Source organism: Ixodes scapularis, unplaced genomic scaffold (assembly GCF_016920785.2).
Source record: "Ixodes scapularis isolate PalLabHiFi unplaced genomic scaffold, ASM1692078v2 PGA_scaffold11__112_contigs__length_91849675, whole genome shotgun sequence".
Lineage (NCBI taxonomy): Eukaryota > Metazoa > Arthropoda > Arachnida > Ixodida > Ixodidae > Ixodes > Ixodes scapularis.
Genome location: NW_024609837.1, coordinates 23,553,721 through 23,570,504, shown reverse-complemented (window position 1 = coordinate 23,570,504; position 16,784 = coordinate 23,553,721). Strand labels below are relative to the sequence as shown.

Genomic DNA, 16,784 nt, shown 5'->3' with positions numbered 1-16,784 from the left:
GCATGATAGCAGAGACAAAAAAAAAAAGCTGCATAAGTGTAGCTCGACAAGTTCCCGCCCTCTCCGCAAAAATTGGTAAGAGCGGCGCTTTACAAAAAACACAGAAAATTGAAAAAAAAATTATTAAAAAAAAAAGAGAAACAATTGACCCCGTGTGAGGTGACTGGTCTAAACAAACCGTTGCTAGGGGCATTGTTATGGACGAATACATGAAACTGGATTTCGCTCAGGAAAAAAAAAAACGATCGGTCGAAAATCGGACATGGAACTTAAACGTCTAAAAAGAATACATGTAATAAGCCTAGGTTTCACACTTACCACGACGGAAGTTTGCCGAGTATCATCTGTTTCTGAAATATTTGCGACGGCAACTTCCGGTCCTGAAGAAGTCTCGGGATGCCTGCTGCAGACGACGAACGTATGATGAAAACGCCGTCTGCAACGGCTTGAATCGTTCGCACAATGACACGATTTTGATTTCGCATTTATGTGGAACAAACAAAGGCCTAAGAAAACTAGTCAGGTTTATAAAAACGATTTGTGTTTGCCTGCGATACGGGATACTGACTAACGTACAGTGTGCTCAACTGCTAAGCATAACGCGGGAGCGGTGGCCGAAACTGATACCAGAGCTGTCTAGCGATTAAATCAATGATGCGGCAGAGAATAAGCCGGGTCTTCTTGGGATTGTCGCCATTCCCCGATACAATTATCGCACGACCTCCCTCGTTCCTTTCTTTATCACCCACGCTTTAAATTTTTACTTGGTTGTTTTGTTATTTTTTCCAGTCTGTTTAGTCACATCTACGCATTTACCATGCCGGGCTACCATATCTCGGTGATCTTGCAGTTTCTCTAATAAAGGCCACCTTCTTTAAACAACAACAAAAACAATCAAAAAGCGATCTTTTCTTTTTTTTTTTTTTTTATCGCCGAGTAACGCATCGGTGATTGTTTCGGAGCTGGGAGTGTAACTCTAGAAAACAACAGCGGCATAAGCTTCCAGAGTGAGCCGGTAGATGGCGCATGGAGTCTCTCCGGTCACCGCTCCCGCGTTATGTTTAACAGTTGAGTACACTGTACATCGTCACACGCATAGGGACCTGCTAAAAATACAGCGGGTAAAGCGTCTGTTTAGAACATGATATCGTCGTGGAGAAAAATAGAAATTCTTTTCTCCGTCGATGACGATTATGTTTGTAACGAACGCAACTTTTTATTTAATGAAATATAGGCAAGTTACCCTTTTACATCACTGTGCACATTATATAATGTGAGACTAAATTTTTGGGGATACTACTCCTAACCTCTGGTGACCTCTGCCGTCCTCTTCGACCCCACCTTCAGCGGGTGCCCCGACCACAGCCAAACTTGACAAACAAGGTTCCACACAAAGGCGGGCGAGCCGAACTCCTCCACAGCCGTAAGGGGTCCCAAGTTTGCAAGTTAGCGGCGGAAGACTCCACAGCCGAAGGGTGTCGGACGTACAGGTTGGTTTTCCAGAGGCAGGGAGATGTCTAGAGCTTGGGATCCGAAAGCCAAGTCCTCTGGGCCCTTGGCGGCTGCTTATATCGGATTCAGCAGCATTCTGGAGCCCTCCAGTTCACCAATCAGAAAGTTTTGGAAGGACCAATCAAGAGGCGTTAAAACAAGGCAGAGCACGTATGAAGGAAGAGTAGTTATACACGGAGAAAACCACCTCCGAAGTAGAGATCCCAAAAGCACGCATTCATAAATCAAAACATCTCGACGCGGGGTTCTAGAAACTAAGTGTAGCGTTACTCATTCACGTTCGCCCCCATTTGCCGCCCCCCTCCCCCCCCCCCCCCCCCCCCCCACACACACACACTCCCCCACTCCGGTAGAATATCATGAGCCGTTCCGTGGAGATGAACGAACTGTCAGATAAAGTGAAGCTAGACAAAACACTCGCGCGAGCACGATTTCGCGACAATATTGAAGCAGCGTCGGGTCTCCTTTTTTTTTGTTTATTTTACAGCGGACGTGCGGTCGTAATGAAGGGGCAATTATTTTGACTCTAACATGAGCGGTTTGGGACCCCGAACTTGGTTTTTCAGGCTCTCAATATGAGTGTGCGTTTTGTACCTGCTTGAAACCATCACACTGAGAAAAAAAAAATTCTACTGATTCTACAGTTTTAAATCAGGCCCCATATATCCAAATAGCGAAGGAGTTGAATAATAACATGAGGTAAGTCATATACGTGTGTGTGCGTGTGTGCGTGCGTGCGTGCGTGCGGGCGTGTGTACGTGTGTGTGTGCGCGTGTGTGTGTTTGTGTTACGGAGAGTTCGCTTGATCACACAAATGTGCACTGAAGCGACTGAGCTGTCAGAAATCCTCGAAACGTGTGCTGGCCTGCACGTCGACCTTGAGACAGTTCACGTCGCCGTCGTACGTAATTCGGCTTCACAGTGTTTTCACCTTCTCAAATATTGCGGAAGCGAGCTCCACGGGAAGGCGTTCGCGCGCTCACGCACCTGGAGCGTCAATCAATGTACGGGCACTCTTTGCTTCCGACATCCCCCAGAGCGTTCACCCCGAGAATAGAAGTTTCGTCGATCGTCAACAACTTCATTGAATGCAGTCGCGTACTCCATCAGAAAGAACCACTGAAGCCGCGAAGCCATCATGTCGTCTGCTATACCTACTCCGTTCACCATTAAGCTGAGACTAGCAGCTCCGCCTTCAGCACGAGCTTTCTGCCCTTGCTGACACAAGTGTGAAAGTGCATGCACGCACAACCAAAGCATAGTGGAAGCCAGTAAGCTCGCGCTGAAGGCGGAGCTTGTAGCAAAGCAAAAGCGATAGGGAAACTTTATTACGGGCTTTTGTCATCGCTTCATGTTAATGAGACGATTGAAGAAGCATGCATGATTAGATACTGAGAAAACACAATGTTCACAATTTTTTTATTTTTTTTATCAGACAATGTTTAACCTTGCGTTGAGCGCCCAAGCATCTGTTTAAACAACGGCCTATCCGTTTGTTTGGAGCAGAGCTCCATGTTGTGACGTCATTATTTACGTGGTCGATAATAAAACGTAGAATCAGGTTAACAATTGAAAACTGACTTCGGCACACTGAAAGAAAAACAACGCTGACAACAGTTTATGAGCACACAGACACACAGCATGAAGCTGCAGTGATGGTCGTCAAAAGTGCATTAACACCAACGAGATAGAGGGGTTAGAGCGATAAACAGTTCTCCAAGCAAGAGTGCCCCCAGGCTGCCACCATGTTGTAGAATTTCGACCACTAGACACGTGATGGTTCTTCGTTAAAATCTAGACCTAAAACTATAAGGTCACGTGTCTAGTGGTCATAAATGCGCAACATGGCGTCGGCCGATTGGAGTTTACTTTCAGCTGCCAGTTTATCGCTCCAAGCCTCTCTACCTCGTTGATGAACACACACACAGCATGCGTATACATAAGCAGTGATGATCATCAAAAGCTTACAGTTGGTGGACTGAATACCGTCACACTATAGAGCCTTTGACGGCAATGTATACATTAGTGGCGAAAGAAAAAAGAACATATTGTCCAACGATTGGTCGTACGTGCTACTAACTGTATAGGGCCTCGTACTGTGAGTGAGTATCTGTATATGCTGACAAGAAATCTTAAAGAGTAATTTGGGATACGAGCTGATCAGACCTAGTTATCCTATTACAACTGAGAAGCCTACCAGATCGCAACGTCAATTAATACGAACAGTCCGCCACCTATCGCGAAGCGGCAGAAAAATGCGCCTTTTTGCTCTTAGGTAGTCAATGACTCTAGGAAAAGGTTGAAACACAAGTAGTCTTCTGGGAGAGAGCAGCCTAGAAGTTTGTTGCTATTTCGCATTGTCTTTAGGAAGTGACGACAATCACAATACATGGCAAAGTACGTATGGCTAAAAAAGAGAAAAAAAAATGGAGTCTTTCGGTTTATTGTGCTGCTCTTCGCCGCCTTTTGACTTCCTAAAAACTGACTCATCAGGTCAATCCACGATACATAAAATGTATCTATAGACAACTGCAAACATGGCGCCTCACTGGTGGGGCACCAGTGAGGCCCCCCGCGTGGTCAACCTTTCGCGAACGTACGCACGTACACCCGGAGCATGTGCAGCGTGTGCGTGAACGTAGCTCGGACAAGCTTGTAATTGCACCTTACTTGCCCTCACGAGCAGAGACATGGCGGCGGCCAGATGCCCTGCTTGCGATCGTATATAGATCTTTCCAAAATAAAAGGGCTCCTGGTTGGTCCCATTTTCAGTGTCCATGCGTCTATACACCATTCCAATATTTACAAGTCCTCATACCAACGTGCGATTTCCTCAGCCCAGCACGCCCATGTTCGTCGCTTCGGTAATCGAGAAAATCATGCGCCATACGCGCGAACACTGAAAATGGAAGCGACCAGGAGCCCTTTTTGGGAAGGTCTGTGGTCATTGATGGGTTAAGCATGATGCGCGAGCTTTTTGCCTTTGGTAGTACTACACCGTGGGTAGTACTTACGCACAACGGAGCCAAAGCCCGGTGGAGGGTAACAAGCTCGCGCTTATCGCAGGCACTTTATTCGTAGAGGTTACGACATATACTTAAACGCAAACTTTACGTTACTATCTTGCGAACACGTATCCAGAATTAACAAGGCTCACGCGCAGCGCAGCGCGTATACAGGTGACTCCGCGGGAGTCGCGACCGCTCTTTGAAAGCTGCTGCGCATCCACCCAAACTCCAAACTCGCTCAAGAATCTCCCACATTCCCCGGGTTTCCCGGATTTCGCCTGTCCCACCGGTGTCGTATATATGTAAGGGGCACTCGCAAACAGGTGCGCACTCAAAGGGCAGGTCCCCGCTGGCGATGCCCAGAGGAACTGAACCGCGCGCCGAAGCCGCGTCATCCGCAGACATATCATCCACCCCTAGAGCACACACACACACACGCGGATTGTCTAGGGCGACGCCCTTAGCGCAAACTCCGGTCTTCCTCCGCGACTCTCCCGAGAGAAGTATATGCGTAGTGCTACCTGCGAACTGCGGGTGTACATGCGTACGTTCGCGAAAAGTTGACCACGTGGGGCGAGCTTCCAAGACGAGTCGGTATAATAGAGGTCTTGTCTGCGCCTGGTACAGACCTGCCGCGTTAGTCCCACAAGTGGAACGGAGGTAGAGGGGCCTTCTGCCCTTGACAGTGTCCCACCTATACCGACACGAGTGTCGTTGGGTTTAATGGCCGGATGTGATGTTGGGTCCTTCCTGTGGTGTTTGTTGTACATGCACGTCGTCTTGTTTCTGAACATAGCAACCTGGAGATGGCTTACCTAGTGATTTCATAGTGCATCTTTCATGAAGGCTTAGTTACACTTAAGGTGAACTGCAGGCTGGTTAAGACCGATGTGTACAGTTTCTATCAAAACCAACTGACGGGCTAGTTGGTTAGACGTATTTGAATAAACGAGGCACAAAAGGGCAAGGAATATAGTTGAAAGAGAGGACATTAAACGTGACTAGTTAGTCAGTGCTTGTCCTGCCCTTTTCCTTCTACTAGTACTTGTTCTTTTGCAACACGTTTACCTCAATACATCTTTTATTTTACATCAGGCAGAAGACTCTCTTAGGTGTCCGCATGAGTTGAGACAGGAAGGCGACATTGTACGGCCAGTATACCCGGTCGCGTTTGAGCTGGTGTGGCGCACGCGTTTGTAAACGTTATAAATTCGTGTTGTGTACCCAAAAAGGCAAAGACGCTTGGGGATGACTTATGATTTATTTTTTTCTTGTCTTTGTTTACCCTGCTGTTTTTCCACTGAAGTGTACCAGAGCGCCAGGATGTCGTCAAGCATGCAACAACAGCTCTTAGTCCTGGTTTTCCCCCTTCTTGCATTACCCCTAAAAGGAAATAGAAGCCCTATTCTCCTTATTCTCACCTAGGCGAAGTGTTTGGCCCAGGCGGGTTCGTGCTCAGTCATAACCCCCTTTCCCGTTCTCCGCCCCGATGCAGGTTGCCGCGAGACTGCGTTCGTGTACGCCATCACGAGCGCGGGGGTGGCGCACGCGGTTTCGCGGGCATGCAGCGAGGGCGCCATCGACACGTGCACGTGCGACTACCGACAGCGCGGGCCGTCGGGCCTCGACTGGGAGTGGGGAGGCTGCTCGGACAACGTCCACTTCGGCTACAAGTTCGCCAGGGCCTTCGTGGACGCCGCCGAGAGGGGCCGAGACCTGCGCTTCGTCATCAACCTCCACAACAACGAGGCGGGGCGCCTGGTTAGTGGACACTCCACGATGACGTCACTAATAATTAATAACGGTGACGGACGTTTGAGTCAGGGGTAAAGTAATTGGTTTGCGTGTTTCCTTAGACAGCGTGAAGTTTGTCAGTGCTATGCGGGCGTCTGCTCGCTCCGCTGTAGATGAGACATTCAGCCGGGACAGCACGCACCGCTAGCCATGAGGTCCGAATTTGGATTTCGCGAAACGAGGCCGCGAGAGCGTTGAATGGGACGCGACGAGCTCCAAAGTCATCTCTCGTACATCGATATCTCCAACGGATGGCCGTATTTTCGTAAAGAAGAAGGGCGCGATCAAACGCGGAATGGGATGTCACGATTCTCTTCGAACAGTTGAGAATCAGGGGAAGCGGCCTCGCTTCTCTCCTTTTCGCTTCGATTAACCTGCTCATGTAGACGAACCCCGAAGAGGAGAGGGCGCGAGAATCGCAAAGTCACGTGTCTGGTCGGCCTCGTTTTTCTCCAAAAATGCGGTTATCTGTCAGAGATATCGCTGTATGATCGATTTTTTTTTTTCAGCGTCTTGCCTATTGCTCCAGCATCGTTTTGGGAGCTCCAAATTTCGGTTCAGCATCCCTTTAAGTGAATCACGCAGTTGTAGTATACACGACCGCACGCCGGTACGATGACAACCCAGATTGAAACGGACAAGGCATGGGGGATTAAACCCTAAACCTCTTTGGTTCTGCAGCGCAAGCTATCGCTCCACGGGCTCCCGAGCTGCGGTGCGCTAACACACTCGACCACCGGATGGATGGATGGATGAATGAACGGATGTTAATGGCTATACCCTTTGTAAGGGGCGGTAGCCTGCGCCACCTAATCTAGATTTAAAAAGACAAACATACGATTCCTGCCCGGGTGGATGGAAACAAACACCAATCCCCACACAGCCAGAGTTGCCTGTCTCGCTTATTTTGTAGGCAACCCCGAAAATTCGCTTCAATAAAACTTCCGAAAGGTCTGAGCCGTTTTCGAGTGAAGACTCGCATAACGAAAATATAAAGATATAGTGATGCAGAGTTGTAGCATATATGCACGGAATATTGGTTCCAGGTATTTGACGTTGTGATGCAATGAATTGCACCCTTCCGATACTTACGAGTCCTCAGCCCAGCGTGCGATCTCCTCAGCCAAGCACGCGCATGTTCGCCGCTTCGGGAAGCGAGCAAATTACGCGCCATATGCACGAACACTAAAAATAAAACCGGCCAAAAGACCCTTTTTTTTTTTTTTTTTTCTTGAAAGGTTTTGAGATACTATATGCACAAACACTAAAAATAAAACCAATCAACCCCCCCCCTTTTTATTTTTTTAAAGGTTTTTAAGTTTAACGTTTCAATTATGTCACCACAGACACAGCAGGGTGATTTCTTTTGAAATCGAGCACGCGTGATCGACTCAAAAAGATGATATACTTCGTCCCCTTCTGTGTTCCTGAGTCTCGGGTTTTATTACCATGAATCATCACCAGCTCGCTTGTTTTTTAAGTATTATTTCAGTTATACTATAACCCCATTTTTGGAATGAATAAAACCCCTTTCTTTCATTGATTATTTTTCTCCACAAAACTTCTGAAGTGGATCTAGGTGAGGATGCTTATTTTTTGTTCCCAGTTCTGTCAGCTTTTATAATTGAATAAGAATGAAAACACTCACAGTTTTTTTTAAATATATTACACATAGACTATTTGTTTCCTTTAAACAAAACCTGATTAACACATTTAATACCAAAAATTAAGAAGAAAAAAAGCCAAACATTGCATCTTTGACGTTTTGGTGCCTTATTTGGAGCCTCGGCCGAGGCAAGCGATACTTAAAAATAAATACATTTCTAGCTCACTCTCTCCGTCGCCTCTTCACCTTCCAAGCAGCTCCAACCCCCCTGCCCTTGGCATTTAAGGCTAAAAAACATGGCAGTAAAACCAACTTGCGAAACTATCCTTTTACCAATTCGGGTGCATGTATGCGTGTGTAGGTGCTTTTACAGAAAACGCAATAAAAAATAAAAAAACGACTCTGCGCACAAAACGTTATTATCATTGGGTACAATAGTAAAGAATAATAAAAAAAAACTTTTCAATAATGTGGGCTCAAATTGCAATAATACTTTAAAAACAATCGAGCTGGTGATGATTCATGGTAATAAAACCCGAGACTCAGGAACACAAAAGGGGACGAACACAACACAACGCTCAAATTATGGGCTAAATTTACTTTTTAATGGAATTTTGAAATTTATATAAATTATTTTGCTCCAACAAATTAATCTAAAGTGGTACCAGTCGATAGAACATATATAGGCCTATAGGCATATAGTATGTAATAAGTAAAATATATAATGACTTCTTAAATACAAGGCTTTAAATATGCCACAAAAACGTCAAAGATGCGACGTTTGGCTTCTTTTTTTTTCTGTCATTAAATACGTTAATGTGATTTAGCTTAGAGGACGAAATAGACCATCCGTCATACATTTACAAGAAAAATTATTGTAAGTGTGTTCGTTTTTACCTATTTATAATAACTAGGTGCAAACATCAAGCAGCATAAATTCTCATTTCACCCTGCTCCACTCCACAATTTTTGTAGAAAAACAAATACTTAAAAAAAATTAAATGTGATCTTGTTATAGTTGAAAGGGTGTTAAAATATAAATGTTTTTCAAACAAATAAAAGATACCCACCCCCAGGCCCCTGTTCTATTCGAAATGAAACCACCCAGCAAAGATTTTGCCAGTAGTGGGCAATGGTTTACCAGCGAACACCATGAAAAATACAAACCTAGAACTACAGAAGTTGAAAACCAGCTAAGAGTAAATAGACTTTTAAGTTTCGTTAAGTTTCTTTTTTTATTTGACATTCAATATTTTTATTTTCCACATCTCACAAAAACGCTAAACATTATTAAAGGGGCCTGTTACAAAATTCAAATTGGGGCTCTGGTTTTGAAAACTGCCTGGAAGTGAAAACCCCAGTAGAAATGAATTGTATTCATCGGTCTAATAAACAGACTATAACGTGTATACCATGTTATAAGAATTTATATAGCCTTACGAATGGCTTAGTTAATTTTCGCAAGTTTTGGAATGTTTATCAAGGAAATCATTTTAGAAAGGTTTATATTTTTAGCTGGAGTCAAGCCTTCACGGTGAATGTGAAAAGATAACGTCCCGCTTCCGCGCACACTTCTTCGGTTAAATCTAGGTTTTCCCATTTAAATTTTAAGTTAAAAGCGTCTGGATCACGACTGTTTATTATTCATAGAGCTCAATTTACAACGTAGAATATTTGAAGCATAGAGAAGAACTTCCAGCTGCTTCGCAGGAATAGACCCACATCGCGAATTTATATTTTATCGTATTGTTTCATACGTTCTGGCATCTATCCCCTTATATCTCAGGTACAACAAACAACAAAACCAAAAAAACTAAATAACGGTTCATCAAATAGAAGATACCTGTGCTCCGAGGGGTTTTCCCATAGCATAATCAAAGGAGGCGACCGAGACACCTGCAATAGTTCCGCATATTTTTACGTGCGATGTGAGGTACGCAAAAGCTCCGCCAACTCCACACGTTAAAACAGACGCGTCAAAGTGGAAGAACGCAACAAACCCAGCCACACAACATCCAAATTTTAAAAATCCAACATTTTTTTTTTTTTTGGGGGGGGGGGGGGGGAGGGTAGGGGAGCGAGGGTGAAGGAACACGGAAGGAATGGAAAGCCTTGATTCAAGAGAGAAAGCAACTGAAACCATGGCGAGCGTTTGCAATTTAATGGCGGACCACCTTTAGCGGAAATTGGTCGCAAGTACGCACGCGCCATGTTGTCGGGTGGCGAGGAGAACAGCGAGTGGATAGGAGGAGGTGCCACCTCCTCGTGCTGCAAACGCCGTCCATTAACCACGTGACCCCCAATATCGAGCAGCTGGAAGCACTCCGTAATCTAGGCCTCTTTGAGGGAGGAACCGCGACGCCAGCGCCACCCCGGAGACGGGTCAAGCGTCCCAGCGGGTTTCCGTCCAAATGGGGGGCTTTTATCTGCCTCCTTGCGCCGGGGGGACATGAAGAATCACGGATTGAGTTTCGGAAGCAGCGGGACGCTTCCCGTGGCCAGCGTTTCGCCGCTGGGACCCCCGCGGACCCGCCGAGAGACGCCTGGCCGGCCGCAGGCCCATAACTCAAAGTGTCACCGAATTCTTGCTCCCGGTTCTTCCCCTTTCCCTTTTACGCGCTGACCCCCCGGTGGGCTCGGCTGACTATGGTCTTCTGCTCGGGGAAAGAGAAAGCCCCTTTGCCTCCGCTTGACTTCATTTATTTTTTTTATCTTACGTGAGTTAGCCACAGGTATGGGACCCGACACGAGTTACTCTTTTATTCGGGTGGAATTTCGTGTCGTTATTTTAAGAAGCTTCGTGCCTTCGGAGGAGGTCGACATTGCGTGAGTCGCCTTGTACTCGACGACAAGTATTGTTGCTAATAGCTTTGTATGATTTTTCTTTTCAAGCGACGGCTTTATAAGGGATCCCCCGGCGGGCCGTCATTGCTCGTGTTGGTCTGACCACGCGACGTCGCAATGACACGTTACCTAATGTTACTTCAGCGTGCCACGTGACAAGTCATGTGATGTCAGTTTCCCATGAAATTTCCCTCCCATGAATTGCTATCACATCTTATGGAAAGTCGAAGCGAGACTTCTTTCTATTTTATTTTATTTATTTATTTGGAAGAATGATAATGGGCGCGGGCAGGTGACTATGTCTCTCAGAGAAAAGACAGCGTACAAGAAAGACGAAAAATGGGTCTGCTAAAAGGTTACTTAACTTAGACTTCTCTGGGTATATTAAGATATACAGACACTTCACAGCAGACAGATTGATGCTAATGCAGGCAAGCCTCAACTACTCTGCCATGCCAGTTTGAGTTATTACTAGGTCGAGCAAATGAAGTTTTCGGGCATATATGTACTAAAATCAATGAGCATCGGGACGTCCCGGCATAGAACGGAGGACCATTTTGGAGGACCTTTTAGCTACACCACTGCAATAGGCCTCCGTAAAATTTAGGGCACCCCAAAGGGGTTCGAAGTTCGAAACCTCAAAGTGGGAACTCGTAGACCAGCATTTTGCATCGAAGTCACCGAGGCCACAGAAAAGAAGAAAGGCTTTGACAAGCAAAGACGGCCATGTTTAGAACACAGATCTCATTATGTTACGCCACATAAATTGCGAATAACAGTCATCTGTGACTGGGAGTCAGATTTATAGGATACCAGGTATACTCTGTGATTGTCAAAACCTACGGACCAATCGTCCGAATATAATTTTGGCCCTACAATCTGCAGCTGTCTAACGTCTGTCTGACGCGTTGTACACTCTAAAAAATGCCTGCGCGTCCACTTACCCGCAAAACACTCAAAGAGCCAATCTCTGCGATCTACGAAATCAGCTCAGCGAATGCGGAGGCGGAACATCTGTTTAGACCTCAAAAATTAAGTCTGCGCTGTGGCATTACGCAATGCAAGCATGACGTTTTGCATTGCGTAATGCTACAGCGCAGACTTAATTTTTAGGTCTAAACAGATGCTCCGTCTCATTATTCGCTGAGGTGATTTCGTAGATCGCAGATATTGGCTCTTTGAGTGTTTTGCGGGTAAGTGGACGCGCAGGCATTTTTTAGAGTGTATAATTGTTCGAATTTTCCCGCATTATGCGTTGTCCACGTTCGTGCACTGCTTATGCGTTTGAATTTCGGAAGACGACAAGGAAATAGCGTACGACACCAATGAGATGAGAACATTATCGTGTTCTCAACTGAGCGCGCCGCGCTTAGCACAAATCCCGAGCAACTTATTATCAATCCGTAGCCAATGAGACTGCTCCATTAGTCGATAAGAACGCAGAAGTACGAACCACGAAGCATGACTCGTAAACATAAGCTACGAACAGTGCCGAGAAACTGAGAGAGAGAAGTGGGTAGGGACCTATAGCTAGCTTCCTTTGTCTCCAACTTCACTTGTCGAATGCGAAAGCCAAACGCCAGACGCCAGCGTTCTGCGTCCTAACACGTTGGACGAGCACAGTGGAGACAAAGGCAGCTATGTAGTTTTAGGTCTACCCACTCATCATTAAAACTAGAGCGCCGCGTTCTGACGATACCACGCACTTTCGTCACCGTCTCTCTCTCTCTCTCTCTTTCAGTTTCTCGACGCATAAAGTGTAATACAGCCGCCATAACTGAGTGCATAGCTGCACAGAGCGTGCTGACGGCGAGCTTCCTCGATGTTCTTGCAACGTGCATTCCATGCCATCAAGGTTGCCCGTCCTGGGAACCAAGAAGTGTGAGCTCGTTCTGAGAGCATGCCCGGTGAACGGTGCGCACAAATATGGCGCCTAGTGAACACTCTCTGTACGTGGCACCAAGTCCCTGTCCACGCATCGAATGAAATGCTTGCGCACGTGTATAGTCGAAAATGGTTGACTTTGTCCAATAGACAAATCATCTTTGGGGCTTTCGTGGACTATCCGCGTGTTCCTGCAGACCGTTCAACTACCCGTTTTCTGTGCGCTGCCATCTTCGTCTGCTGGAGTGTCGGACTCGTTCTGAGCATGCGCTCTCGTTTGGGTAATGTCAGAAGTCGCACGTGTGTTCAGAGCTCAGTGAATCGCCATTCTTTGCCTCGCTGTATGTAATCCGCAATCGCTATTTCGCACGATGGACGTCGAAGAGCGACCCTAACGTCCAGTCGGAATTCCCGCCCCTCAGCAGGTGACCACGGAAACGAGGAGGGAGTGCAAGTGCCACGGCATGTCCGGTAGCTGCACCGTCAAGACATGCTGGATGCGCTTGCCTTCCTTCCGGGACGTGGGCAACCAGCTCAAGGAACGCTTCGATGGCGCCTCCAAGGTCCTGGTCAGCAACCAGGGCAACTTCAGAGGCTTCCGGAGCAGGCGGCGCAAGGGACACGCCAGGTCCTTCCAGCTGAAGCCCCTCTATCCGGACCACAAGCCGCCGACCAGGAAAGACCTGGTCTACTTCGAGAACTCACCGGACTTCTGCGTACCCAACTCGCGGCTGGGAGTCCAGGGCACGCGGGGACGCCATTGCAACGAGTCGTCTCCGGGCGTGGACGGCTGCGAGTCAATGTGCTGCGGCCGGGGACATCGCACCGAGGTCCGCGAGGACCTCGAGAGGTGCGCCTGTACGTTTCATTGGTGTTGCCAGGTCAAGTGTAAAGTGTGCAAGATCCGGCGTACTGTGCACACCTGTCTCTGAAAGAAGTCTTGGGGTGTCGCGCGCTCTTCGGACGTGTGTGTGTGCGTGTGTGTGTGCGTGTGTGGACGGAAGTAGGGACACTAACTGGTCGAGATGATCTCTTGATGAGTGCTTCCCGCACACACAGTGTGTGGTAGCGCGGCAAGTCAGCGGTGGCATTGGTCCAGTTTGGGGGACCATCCGGGATTCAACGGCCCAAGCGACGTGCCCGGTTCTGAGTCTGGGATGTTCCAACCTCGGTGACTTTGACGTCATAAAAGATCCGGCCGAGTCGGCAGCTTTAGTGGAAAAAGACGGCGCGGGAACGTTGAGGTTTGCTTGTGCATTCGGCGACGAGGAAAACGCATTAAGACAACTTGTGATATTGGAACTTCAATATTTAGGGCTTGCGAACCGCAGTTGCCTGAACGACCAAACTGTGCGTGGAGCGTGCTTCAAAGGCGAGGCGTGTTTCGGCCTTTCCGACGACAGAGTGCCTTTTGCTAGGTGAGAAAAGAGTACAGTTTGAATGGAAAGAGAATCTTATACGCTCGAAAGCCACCAACGCTTCGAGCCACCAACGCGGGACGTTACAGTTCCTAAAGCATGCGCACGCGCATACACATTGTTGCTGACGTATACGTTTGCAGAACGCGGTATGCAGACAAACGTGGAGCCAAAAAAAAAAACCGAATGACGTCTTCGTTTTATTACGAACTGTGTGTGCGCGTGGTTGCAATATCACTTTCTTAGTGCTCTTTTGGACTTCTCGCGTAGAACATTGAATTGAGCTTGCACCCGTGTATTGTCTATTTGTGCCTGAACAAAGTGGGGGTCAGTTTCACGCTAGACAGCCGGCAAGCTACTATGCTGCCCGACTGGCAAACGTTTTCGTTTTAGGCAAAAGCTAAGCCAAGACTAGCCATCGCTTCGCAATACTCGGACGCATGTTAACTTATTATGGATACTTTCTGTACAGCTTCCTGTGTGTTTTGGCAATGCTTTCACTTTTTTTTTTTTTTGTTGCCCTAAACTTGATTTTGAGTCGTGGTGCTTTGTAGGGCTGTGTCCTCGCAAAGCCTATAGAAAGTATTCTGTCGGTAGAACAAAAATCGCGACACCTGTTTATTTTTGTAGTTGGTATTCCGACCTCATTTCTCTCACAGCTTTTATCTGTAACTACTACGACGAGGACGTGAGGTCACCACAACAACGAGTAGGAAATAATACTTCCTAGTCTACACGTTACTGCGTTTGATTCTGTAGATAACAATTACACACCTTTCCGGTCACCCGTCATTACTTTTTTATCAATGTTACCACATCACCTCGTGCGTTTTGTTATAAAACAGACAACGACTGTTGAAGATGTTAACAGAAAACAAAAATTAGGAGCCTAAAATGTTATTAGGAACTGGATATGCATAGAGCTCGAGTAATTTTCAACTTTCGCGCATAACATAAGCACCATGCAGCATTGTTTCCAATTCCCAGAGTAAATTTTTTCGAACGAAAATGATTTATTTTGCGCGTATTATGTATTTACAAATTCCATACCCACTGAAATGTGTGATTCCGTATTGCGTTGAGTCATGTTAATGTCATGAAAACAACGTGAAGTACAATGACGAACAGCTTAAGAAATAGAGGGCGCGGTTCACGCTTTTATTGCTTCGTGATTGGCTGCTTTCGACATTCTTATCAACCAATCTCACAGTCTCATTGGCTAGGGAGCGTCAATAAACCGCTAAGAACTCGCCAGGTTCTGCGTTTCTTGACGTGTCAATAACTATATTAACTTTTTTTATATAGATACGCGAATTTATTATTTTCTAAGAACTTTTAAAAAGTAAAAAAACCTAGTTTTTTTATTTTTAAGACGATGGGATGCTTTTGCAGACGCCTATTAAGCATCACTTTGTTATAAATTCACGACGATCAACAATGTTTACCCGTGAGACATAGGGAAATGAGCGAGTCCATTAGCGCTGGCGCGCCAAATGCGGCCAGACTTATATTAACTAGAACGCCCACTATTTCCACTCAATGTGCGTGTGAAAAGTGAAAAAAAAGAGAAGAAAGTATTGCCATTAAACAAATGAAATGTATCATCTCTCGCTTCCAAAGCACCATTACGAACATCGTTTAAGTTATTTTGTTTCATGTCGAACGAGCAAGTGCCATGTGCGACATTGTACATCTCGACTGTCTGCATTTTGTTCAATGTTTTGTTTGCAAATGTGAACATCCTGAATCGCTGTCATAATCTTCTTTTAAATTTATGTAGCGAATGATCAAAAATTGAAATGCGTGCTGTGAAAGTCACTTTCGTTGTGTGTTTGTTTAGAGTAATCTAGCTTTTGGTGGTTTTTATTTTTTTTTTAACCATAGCCGGACCTGGATTATCAAGCTTGTGGCATGCCAATGTTGTTTGTATTGTTTCCTTAGTGAGCATTTCAACTCTTGCGTTATAAATAGTCTAGTAACATCCCAGAATATTTTATAGGAAGCACGCCTGGAATAGGGTAGATTCAGCTTGACGTTAGGCGGAATTTGAACACTTCCTACACTTCAACAATGAACAACAACGCACTTCGACATTTTTTTTAAATTTTTTATCGTGTTTTACGTTTCAGCGGGTGCTTATTGTATTTGTTCAGGAAAAACAAATTCACATAGATGCAACCTTCGCAATCATTATTCGGAAACTCCCATCGTGTGTTCGTTGTATATGCTGGAAAAGAAACATTAATAAATAAGTATTTATTGCTCTTTTACCGATGCCCTTTTCTAATTCGTTTATGTGGTATGACTTATATGATGAAAAGAACGGTAGTAACCAGGAACAATGGCATTATTTTCTTGCTGTAGAAGACAAAATTCATTTCGTGGACAAAGTCAGTAATACACTACATATATAATTTTGTACTTCTATTAAGCACTTTGCAAACTACACTTAAAACACATTTTTAGTTTCCTAATAGTATAGTTGCATAACTGGATCGACGCGCGGAGCGCGCCGCTAACATGCGAAGTACACAAAATAATATATTATGAGTATACTTTTTTGTATTGAAGGTATACTAAAACAAAGCATTAAGGGTTCTTTTGATTTCATAAACGTACAAAATGTGTATATGTTTATTGTATTGCCTTTTACCAACGGTACCAAGTTACGTCAATCAATCAGCGGATGTCAAGTCTTCTACTACGTTCGAAGGTAGA

General features: G+C 45.7%; 1 protein-coding gene across 2 annotated transcripts in view; it reads left to right on the top strand.

Annotated features, from left to right (window-relative positions):
- LOC8031773 (protein Wnt-1) overlaps positions 1–16,336 on the top strand; it is a 58,117-nt gene extending 41,781 nt beyond the window's left edge. For both annotated transcript variants that reach the window (XM_042288843.1, XM_040503157.2), the window contains exons 3-4: positions 6,016–6,281; positions 13,071–16,336. In XM_042288843.1, the coding sequence (XP_042144777.1) occupies positions 6,016–6,281; positions 13,071–13,580 (776 nt within the window). In that variant the 3' untranslated portion in view covers positions 13,581–16,336. The remainder of the gene's footprint in view (positions 1–6,015; positions 6,282–13,070) is intronic.
- Positions 16,337–16,784: the final 448 nt, after the last annotated feature.